The 11,222-nt window shown below is 46.9% G+C and overlaps 1 protein-coding gene across 5 annotated transcripts in view; it reads left to right on the forward strand.

The window, feature by feature from the left end:
- Gypc (glycophorin C (Gerbich blood group)) overlaps positions 1-9,454 on the forward strand; it is a 33,146-nt gene extending 23,692 nt beyond the window's left edge. For 2 of the 5 annotated variants that reach the window (XM_004836016.4, XM_004836018.4), the window contains 3 exons: positions 557-595; positions 5,725-5,832; positions 7,467-9,454. In XM_004836016.4, coding sequence (XP_004836073.1) covers positions 557-595; positions 5,725-5,832; positions 7,467-7,663 — 344 coding nt within the window. In that variant the 3' untranslated portion in view covers positions 7,664-9,454. Of the gene's footprint in view, positions 1-556; positions 614-5,724; positions 5,833-7,466 lie in introns of all 5 variants that reach the window. The other 3 variants (XM_004836017.4, XM_087198298.1, XM_013076626.3) reach the window with 2 other exon arrangements.
- Positions 9,455-11,222: the final 1,768 nt, after the last annotated feature.

The raw sequence follows: 11,222 nt of genomic DNA on the forward strand, positions 1-11,222 counted from the left end.
AGGACACCAGGAGTGGGCAGCTGAGGGGCTGATTTATTTCCAAACAATAAGGCTGAGGAGTCTGAAATCTCACAAGTCATTTATCAAAAGGGTATGTGCATTTACCAAAGCATGGCACAAGGATGCCTTGTCATGGTGCCCAGCACCAGTCATGGGCAGGCAAGGGAATAGGTAGAGGTGACAGATTATCAGTTTTCAACTGTGATAGGTCTCTAGCTACATCCGCTTGCTATTGGAAGAAAGGAGACACTAGCTCAGAGTTGTGGCTAAGGCAGCTTTGATTATAACTTATTTGCATGAATAAAGGGTATTAGCTGTGTCTTAGTTACTTCCCTTTTGCTGGAACAAAATACCTGACACCCACAAGTTAAAGGAAGAAAGGTTTACTTTAGCTCACAGTTTATAGAGGTTTCAGCCCATAGTCAGTTGGCTCCAAGGCAAGGAGACATGGTAGAGGGGCATCACAGAGGAGAAACAGTCCAAGGCAGGGTAGGCACAAAAAAACAGCAGTGGCGGCAGCAGCACTAAGCCCCCTTCTCCTTTTTATTCCATTCAGGATACAAGCCTATGGTTGGTGCCACTCAGAAGACTCAGGGTGAGTCTTCTGTCTTCAGTAAGTCCCTACAGCCACATTCAGAACTATGCTAATCCAGTCAGTCTACTCTCACCCTCTTGCAAAGGAGTGGAGTATAATGGTTGGCATTTGAACTGAGTTATGTGGTCAATAACTTTCACAGTCATGAGCTCAGTGATTCTCAAAGTGAGGCTCCTGGACCACCAGCATCTGCAGCACTCGAAAACATGTTAGAAATGCAAGTTATTAGTCCTACTCCTGACATGATGACTGCTCAGAATGCCAGATTGCAGGAGGAGGTAGTGATCTGTGGCCTAACAAGTCCCCCAGACAGTTCTGATACTCAAGTTTGTGCACCAGTGTTTTAGCTTGTCAGCCCCACAATAACCTTATGAGGCAAGAGGAGGAAAGGAGACTCCAGTTGTCATCCTAGCTCAAGGTGGGAAAGGTAGGATAAGAGGCCATTTGAGAAGGAGACTCAGACTCCTATGAGTATTTAATTCCTTTCCTTCTTTGGATCTTGTGGTTTATGCTAAATAGATGGTGCATACATTAATTTGTTCCCTTGTTATGCATCATCCAAAATATTCTCACTGAGTGCTGCCACATTCTCAGTTTCTCATTGGCTCCTCCAAAAGAAATAGGAAATGTGTTCTTTCCCTCAAGGACACCCATATACTCATTCTATCAGGTGTGCCATGTACATCTACCCAGAGAACTGTCATTCTTTACCCTAAAGGTCAGAGGTCAATGGTGTGAGAGGTACCTGGTTCACACTCAACAGAATGGAGGTCCATGTTCCACCAGCTTGGACGCTGTCACCATTAGCTCCACCTGTAGAGATCAGGCAAAAAGACTCTAAGCCAAAAACCACCAAAGTCGTCATGATGAGGTATCTGCCCTTGTGGAGAAATGCCAAAGCAAGTATAACAGAGTTCAGAGGAAAGTCCAGTGAGTTCTGAGAAGGAGAGAAATCCCCTTTGGTAGACGTAACACCAACTGCTGGGGCCTACTGGGACTGTGTCCAGAAGTAGGGTTCTCTGGACTGTGGAGGCTGTGTCACTATCAGGTGTCATCTCCTGCTTCTCTCTTGCTTTCAGCTTCCATTCCTCCTAAGGATTTTGTTCTCCTTTCACTGTGTTGATCAGTCAGCTTGATAAAAAGACAGGTGCAAATTAGAAGTAGCTTGGTCTCCTTTTCCATGTGCTAAAGCCACATTGATTTCTTCAAGGGTAGATTTTTCTCCTCTTACTAGGAAGCATGGAATGAACAATTTCCCTTTGAGTGGTCTCTGCATTGTGTTTAGACTGCACTTCTTCAGCTGCCAGCTGCTCCCAGTTCATACTCCCCAGCCTAAGCGGCTTCCCAGCCAACGTGGTCTCCTCAGGAGCCAGACACAAGAGCCTGACCAGAGTCTTCTCCTCCTCCCTTCCTGTCTCTTATAACTTTGACTTTTCTACAAACCTTAGGCAGGATGTGTCTGCTGGGGGCAGGAGCGTGGGGGATCAGGGGAATAATGATCCCTTTTCCTTCACTCCATCTCACGAATATAGAAGGGTATTTGCAGCTTTCTTGATAAACTGCAAACACCACACAACTCGAAGATGACAGGGTCTTCTCCCTGAAGAATTCCTGTGTGACTAATGATGACTTCATCCTGCTCAGCTAAATCACCTTTCTTGCTGATTGCTCCTGCTGTCACCATCCTCAAATTAGGATTCCATTTTTATTCTCTGATTCTAGAATAGAGATGAGATATTCCACCTTTTAACTTGGCCTCTATAGTTCAACCAAAGCAGATTGGCCATGGTTTTGCTTTTTTAAAAAAGGCTCTATTAATTTAAAAAATGCTCAAGGATAATAGCAGAGGAAGGCATGTAGAGCAGAACTTGGAAACAGATACTCTGAGCTGTGTGTTATGCCATCTTCCCCTATTTTACAGCCCCACTCCTGGGAACAGTCATCAAGGCAAATGCCTACATGTGAAAAAATGTCTGAGTGAGACTCCAAGGTGCACACAGGACAGAGATGCCCCTTCCTGACTCAGCTTCCTGACTGCTGAGTCCATTTGGTGATGCAGGAATGACCATCTCTTCCAGGGCGCAGAGGCCACTTCTGGCCACCCAGCCCGGAGGCCCCACCACAATGCTGAAATTCAATGTGGAAGGTGTGGTGCAGCCTACAGGGATTCTAATACCAACCCCTATGTTATGTTTCTGCACAGTGGCAGCAGCAGGTGAGACAGGATAGTGGTTAAGAGAAGGAACATAGTCAGATCATTTTATAGGCTGTCATAGCTGTATAACTACATTGCATCACACTTTGGTGGCCCTGGGATTAGGAAGATTGTTTACAAGGTGACCCAGTGGGAATTATGGAGCCATCATTTTGGCCTTGAGACTGGCATGTTCTGACACAGGTGGTCAAGTTGACACAGGTGTCACTTGTAGATTCCGTCCACACACCCTGGGTAGGACTTGGGCACTTTCTGCAGGTAGGGAGTAGGCAGGTGACGCCCTCACATGCAGCAGCTGCTTGGGCTCAGCCTCGCACAGATAGTGACCTTCCATCACAGCAGTTGGAGAGACACCATCCTGCCCCACCCTACTTGCTAACTGCTCCACAATCCACAGTCATTTCCTCCACATCTCTGTCTTGCCACTATTCTTTTCCCTCTGCTGGCACTGCCACCCACCATTTCAGTAGACGAGGCTGGGGATCACCTCCTCCTGAAGCCTTTGCTGGGGTCATCAGAGAATGACCCTTGATGAGCTTACCCACAGATGCACTTGGTCCCCTTGGTTACAGTGATCTCCCAGGACAGGAGCACTGCTCTAACATGAAGCATGTTGCTGGAACATACTAAGTGCTAGAAAAGGTTTGCTGAAGGCAAAAATGAACACACAACATCATGAACTTTCTCCAGTCTTAGAACCCAGGAGGCCTAGAGCTGAGACATGCTTGATGCCCCTCCAAGATGCTCCTAGGTACCCAGTTAACATCTAACTGCACACTTTGTCACATAGAGAAGTGGAGGAGTCTAACTTTTCACATCAATGTGCCACAGCTCTGCAACCAGCTCCTCGGAACAGAGACCATTGTCCTCTCTTCTTCAGCCTGTGGTTGGGTGGGTAAATATGAAGAGCTCAGCTAACAGTTCCTGGCTTCTGGGAGAAATGGGTGGATGGGGGATGAGCTATTCACTTGCTCCTTTGGGGCACTCTGGTCTATTAGAGACTCAAAGCCTGAATGCTACATTCTTTCAGGAACAATAACAGCAAATCCTCAAGGAAAAATAAATGTATTTGACCTTTCCAGCCAAAAGGAAAAGTTGGTTAATGAACTTCAACTGTTAGCTTTCGACCTCACTTGCACAGGGGCACTGAGGAAACAAGAACAAGAAGAAAAAAACCCAGTGTAAGTCGAGGAGAACTCTCTATGTTCTCAAAGGGCACCCCGCTCTCAAACCCCAAATCAGACTCGCCAGAACTCTCACTGCCTCTGAGCACATAGTACAGGGACTTTTCTAATTGAGTCTTACCAAAAGGAACTGTTGCAGAGACTAAGTAAGTTAAAGTGTCTTAAAAGCTGAGAACACTGCCTCCTATATGGTAAGCAATTACTAATTGTTCTGAAGGAAGAAGAAGTGGGCTGGCTGCACTGGACGAACTGATTTAAGAAATACTAGTCTCCACCTAGAAAACTCTTTGGAAATTCTGGGTATTGGAGCTTCTGTAACCATCCTTAAGTGAGGTGTCTTTCTTACTGACCTGTAAGGTGTCTGGTGATTAAGAAAGGCCAAGAATTCCAGCCCCTAAATCCACATGTTCATGTGCCTGTGCATTTTTCATGTCTTCAGTGAATATCTGAATACTTGCTAGGTACTCAGTCATAGGTACTGAGTCATGTACTAGGTTCTCAGTCACAGACTGCACTTCCCATAGTATGCAGTAGAATCCAATATCGGTGTGAGCTTGATGCTTCAGGTCTTAAACATTCCTCCTCCCTGCCTGCCTCTGGGCATGTCCACTCTTTCTCGTTGCTGACTTAATAACAGGTTTCATCCTCCTCCCTACCTTTGGGCTCCTTGCCGGTCCCAGACCTCCTGGCCTGGCTCTTCTGCTACCCTGTTCTGGGCCTGCAGCCTGGAGAATGTTTCTCCCTCACCCACTGTGCCTCCTGACACTCACAGCCAGCTCCTTACCAGGCAGCTTCCTTGGGGAGAATGATCTCATAGCACTATAATTACAATGATCCTCTGAGTGGAAATGCCTATTAGGAAGCACACTTCCCTTTTTAATGTGCATATCTGCTATAATAGGAACATTGTTTTTCCATGTTAACACTGATATTTCTGTGGTCTAATAAATCTTTCTTCTCACTCATTTCCCAAAGGAGAAGAGACATTCTGTGCAGCAGCTTCAGGTTCCCACTATCCTTACGATCTTTGCCCACCAGTCTGGTCACTGGGCTGCAGAGTTGCACTCTCAGTAACTCAGATAGTCACAGAGCCACCAGTCCCCCAGGAGAATCGATTCAAAGACTTAGGGAGGGTTGTCAGGGAGGGGTTTTTCAAGAGGGAAAGTACACCCCAAATGTAAGAGTGATGGGAAAGTCCCCACCCGCCTCTGGATGAGCTGTGTGACCACAGGCTCATCACATCTCTCAGACTTAGTGTTCTAGCTATAAAATGGACTTATAATACCAGGTACCGCACAGGATTGCTGGGTGGACCACAGGAGAGTGTAGACCAAAGGCAGCTAAAGCAACACCTGACAAGAACACACACTTCACAGATGGCCTGTGTTAAATCCAGCCATGCACACTTCGTTCACACTGCAGATACCTGTTAGGCATGCACCAGGTGTGGGTCCCCGTCTCAGTGCTCAGATTCAGCAGAGACCCCACAGTCCTGAGTTAACTGGTGATTCTCAGGGTTCTTGGGGTTTTCCAGCCTGGTCAGCAGCCAAGCTGAGCCTGGGTCATGTCTATACACCTGGGCAAGGGTCTGTGCAGATACTGTGTCATGCCTGTCTACCTGGGCCATTTGCAGAGCTGCTTATAGGTGTGCAGAGGGTGCAGGCTCAGGCCATTGTTATCAGGTGTAGAGAGGCTTCCTGTACCCTCAGGCTCCTCTCTTCTTTCTGCAGCACTCTACACCACGCCAGCACCTGACCCAGGGATACCCGATGCCATCATACCAGTGCCTGACTCAGGGACACCCTTCCCCACAACGATGGACATCGCCATTATTGCAGGTGAGCCAGCATGACAGGCTCTTCTGGCAGCTGGGGGAAGTCCCAGGGGAGAACTGGCCTGAGGATCCCACGGTCACCTCCTTCTTTATTGGAGGCTTTGATTGTGGAATGGAAGAGTCCAGTCCTCATCAGAAATGTTCAGCATGGTACCCGCCCAGGCCAAGAGAGCCCTCAACAGGCATGTCAGGAAGCACCCTCCCTCCTACCCCATCAACCCACAAGGCACTCAGGCTGCAGAGAGTAGCTCAGGTCAAACACATGTGGTGGTGGTGGTGCATGGGTGCATGGATTGACCGGGGCTCCCTGCACTCTCCCTCATCTCCCTCGTCCATGCCCTGAGTCTCACATTTCCATCCTAAAGAGAATATGACCCCTCCCTTGCCTTGTGCTGAACCCTGGACAGGTAGTTCCCATGTGCTCACAGCTGTGTCCCCAAACTGCACTCCAGAACAATCTAGTTTGGAAGCTGTCTCTTGCTCTGTTCCCTCATTTGAGATTCATAATTCTCTCTAGCTTATTAATAGCTCAGGGAACTTCTACAACTAAAAGAAAAAGGGAGAGACAGCAGGAAGCCATCAAAGACACCTGTTCAATTTTATTTAACCCTGCATTTCTCCCCCTCATTTGCTCCTGAGCCTTTGCTTCTTAGATACTATTATTAACATTGTACAACACTAGTTTCCCTCAGAAGGCAGAAGGAAGTATAGGAAATTGTTCCATAAAAGTGGGACTTGGGAGCAGTTATAGCTTCACCATGTTCCCCGGGAATATTTCCCCAAAGCCCCCTGAATAAACCTGATCCAAGTAATGACAGAGGCTTATTCTGCAGCTTCAGAGAAAATGGCCAAAGCCAACGCCACCACGAGCCTGGTGCCCTTCAGCCTTCCCTGAACTTGCCCAGTCTTGACACCTGGTTGGCTCCCCAGGCCTTGAGTGGCCTGACCGTAACTGGCCTGCCTCTTGGCATGGTGTCTCTGTAAGGCCAAGTCCACTCCTTCTGCCAGACTCAGGAATCTTCATTCCCCAGGAGTGAATGCAACAGGCTGGGTGAGGGGCGGCTCTCAAACCATACCTCCCACTCCTCACCCAGGCACTGTCATCAACCCTCATCATTTCCTCCTTCTGTAGAGCACCCAGAGTGCAACCATCTCTTCTCAGTTTGCTGGGACTTTCCTGCTTTTGCACAGAAAGCCCCATGTCCCAGGAAACACCCAGTTGGGATCATCTGAAGAAATGAAAATTCGGCATCCCAGGAGCTCCTCAGTTCAAGCTAACCCCACATATCCTCACCATGCCAACTGCATGTTCCACAAGGGGCCTCCTACAGATCTGTCTTCCTCAGTAGACATGAGCACATCCCAGCGGGGACCAGCCCTGGGCTTCTGTTCTAGCCAGTAGGGTGCAGATGGGGGGCAGGTAGGGAAAAAGGAGGAGGATGGAAAAGGAGAGGAGAAAAGATCATTGAGATGACAAGAGGAAGAAGCACAAGGTAGGAAGCAGAAGCCACCCCTGGGTTGGTGCTACTTACAGCAGCATGTTTGTCCTCCTGATACAACCCCTGTGGGTTCTGAACCCCTTCCCAGGCCCCAAGTCACCTGCTCCAGACTGACCTCTGAATGTCTTCCTTCCCGCAGCTGTGATCACTGCTGTGGCCCTCGTTCTGCTCTGCCTTCTCCTTGTCGTGCTCCGATACCTGTTCCGGCACAAGGGCACATACCACACCAATGAAGCCAAGGGCACAGAGTTTGCTGAGAGTGCTGACATGGCCCTGCAGAGTGACCCTGCCCTCCAGGATGCTGGTGACCACAGCAAAAAGGAGTACTTTATCTGAGGGACACCAGACCTCACCTCCCCAAAGACCTCCTCTAACTGCAGCATAGAAAAAACACATACCACCATTACTGGCCTCACCAGGCAGACCTCAAGGGCACAGGCTGACCCCAAGATTTGAACCTGAGAACACTGAGTGCCTACCTAGGGAGGACAGAGGAGGCCCAAGCTGTGAGACACCTCTCCAGGGATGCAGTGGCCACCCTGAGAGGCAAGCCTTTGCTCTGCCAGGAAGAGAGAAAGTCTGGATATCCAAGTCTCCCTGAGCAGAGCAGGATGTCATCTCATGGGTGTGAGTGGGGTAGGCATGCAAGGAAGTGTGACATTGACACACTGACAGGGGATAATGGCACCAAATATCAGTCCTTGACATTTGGGGGGGACAGTGGGTGCCTGAGCTAAAAGGTACCTTTGTTTCCCATTGATCCCACTCAAAATGATTGGAAATAAATTTGAAATGTAACCAAGCATTCAGAGTCAAACCGCACTACTGTAAGTATCTGGTAAATAGTGCTTGCTTTTCTCCTATGATTTTGTTTTCTCTGACAGGGTCTGTGTGCATGAGGCAGGGACTATTTAGCTCTGGCAAGGAGGCAGGGACAAGTGACCGGCATCCTTTAACCCACACAGGCACCAGTTGCATGAAACAAATGTAAAGATAAAATGTTCCTCTGGAAACACCTTGTCCCAGGCATCAAGGCACCAGCTGAAATGTTGATTTTCCGATTCATAGTATCAGGGGAAAAAAATGGACCTGTTAAACAGTTATGAGTAAACCCTATCTTCCCATGGTCACAGTGACAATGGCCCCCAAGGCTTAAAACATGGACTGCAGAGCCCCAGTCCCTAGGCTTGGGTACTGGCTCCACTTTCTTGGTCTTTAGACCTTGGGCAACTTGCTTGATCTCTCCGGGCTCAATGTTCTCATCTTTCAAGAGGAAATGATGCCAAGAATGGTACTTCTGTGGTATCTAACAGCATGGAGGCAGGAATGAACGTGGTGGTACTCGGCACTCTCTGTATCCCGTGTCACTAACACACTGAATAGTGTGCACATATTGGTTGATGAAACTTCCTCATTGCATCACTTCTAAGAGCCTCCTGAGGTGTAACTGTAATTTAAAATGAGTAACAGAAAAAAATAAACAATAAATAAAGTGAGTAACAGAGAAAATTAACTCATTAGCCATCCCCTTCCAGATGAATCTTTGGAAGATTCTCAGCAGCTTAACCATCAGAGATCAGCAGCTCTGAGATTAAAGACTGTGCCCTAGTGTGCCAGGTCTGCTCAGAGACTCTCTGCTTATTGAGGCTGCACCATATCCACCTAAGAGTCAGCAAAAGACAGCCCATTGCTTCCCCTAGGAGGTTAATTGGGATCCAAACACAGGTGGGAATGACCACCAGCCAAAGGAGCTAGAAGTCAGAGACTGATAGGGAAAGAAACAGAGAGAGCTCATAGGAGCTGATAATGGCAGGAGCCTGGTCAGATGCAAGGCCCTTCTCGGTCTGATCCCAGATCACTGCCCCTCATTTTCTCACCCATACAATAAAAAGCTGCAGTAGTCAGCCCTTATCTGAGGGTGATGTACTCCAAGAGCCCTAGTGGATGCCTGAAACCAAAGATAGTACCCAACTCTGTATATACTGGGGTCAGAGGGGGCGTTGTTTTGGTTTATATACCTACCTATGGTAAAGTTTAATTTATGTATTAGACACAGTAAAAGATTAATAACAATAACTAACAGTACAATTATAACTATAAACTGTAATAAAAGTTACTTTAAAATTATGAATTGTTCATTTCTGGAATTTTCCACTTAATATTCTCAGACCACAGTTAACTATGCCAAGAAATTTGGATCAGTCAGATGATCAATTGGGACCCTTGATGGATCAGATCAGTCTCTGTCATGAGGGTTGGGCAGTGATCAAAATAAACAGAACACAAGATGGACATGCACTGCGGAATTTTATAAAGGGGTTTCCAAAAGCTGATCAAGACTTAGACTCTGACCCCAGAGCTGGAGACCACCCCTCCCCCCAATCCCACCCCACCCCAGAGCTCACCTGCTCCTGCTGCCCCATTGTTTAGTCTGATTTCACGTGACTCAGCCCATCCTGCTTGCTGAGAAATGGGTCTCATCTGTCCTCCAGAAGAAAGGGCAGAGGGTCAGGGCTCTTGGCCAAGCATTATGTAAATACTAGAGAACTGCTTTTTCATTTTTTAATGGAAGGAACTTCTGATGGTTTTATCTTGTTTATGCTGCTCAATTGTTTTCTTTTCTTTGGCTGAACATTTTTATCATCATAGCAACGGGATGACTTGGAGCCAGCAGGATTTTAACTGGCCCAGTGTCAGAAACAGAACTACAGGCATTTTAATGCTTGCAGTTTAACACATCAACACAGCGTTATGGAAAGAGAGCCATTCCAGGATGAGAATCAGACAAAAATCTCACCTCAGGCGCTAGCTAGCTCTGTGACCTAGGAAAAGTTATTTAACTTTGCCACACTCTTCTCTTCTCATTGACAACATGAAGATCAAAATATTTGAATTTTAGGACACAAGAATATTTATTTAAATATATCCTAAGGATATAAGTTTGCCTTTAACTCTGAAGGAACTGAGCTTTTGTCCTGCTTTCAAGTGAGCAAGTTGGCCTGTAATGTTTCATGGCTACTGACAGAAGAGGTGAAACTAAAGTATGTGACCCCTGATGTAAGTGCATCAAATCTCCCTGCTCCTAAGTCTTAGGGGATGACATGAATGGTCCCAGAGGATGTTTGCCCTGATGATGAGTTAAGTTCCAGAGGAGAACCATGAACTAAAGATACCAGAAAGCCTTGTAATGGGGACTCAATATGCCTGCCCTTTGCTCTGGAGGGATACACTTCCTCTGCCTACAAAGACTGTCTTATATGCAAATATGCAAATATTTCACATGAAAGATAGTTCAGAACAATAGGCCTTTCCCACCTCAATTACCAGATGTAAAAGAAGGGAGAGACCCATGAAAAATCACCTCCTCAGATGAGCTACGTGTAGCATGAGAGCTAATAATATTACTTGAACAAATGAGAGTATACATTAAGTCCCAGCAATGTACTGAGTAACTGCTCATTGCCCTGTAAAATATCCCAACCTTCTCATCAGAAAATCAAAAACATTTGCATTTTAGGCCACATAAGGGGATTTTTAAAGTAGAAAACTTTTTCCATCCTTTTGTTAGCATATAGCTGAAAGTTTGGTTGTTTTGGTTGGCTTCCTATCACAGGAGCTGATGGGAGCCTGCAGCTGGGGGAAAGTCTCAGCTCCTGGTGGTTTCCTAAGTCGAGAGCCTGGCAGTAAGGCTGGGTGGACTCTGCCAGCCTCTGTTCCCAAGGCCTGCCTGTGATCAAGAGGTCTCTCTTGCCAAGATTACAGATGTCAAAACAGGGTTGATACTTAACATATTCAGATCTCCCACTCTTCAACTTTGAACCAAATACATTAGCCAACTTTTCTGTTTCACATAGCCGAAATTCTTTTTCTCTCCAAGTCAAAAATTACTGAGCAA

The sequence above is a fragment of the Heterocephalus glaber genome, unplaced genomic scaffold (genome assembly GCF_053883595.1).
Source record: "Heterocephalus glaber isolate CG9 unplaced genomic scaffold, H.glaber_assembly_v1.0 deba00000347, whole genome shotgun sequence".
In the NCBI taxonomy this organism is placed as follows: Eukaryota; Metazoa; Chordata; class Mammalia; order Rodentia; family Bathyergidae; genus Heterocephalus; species Heterocephalus glaber.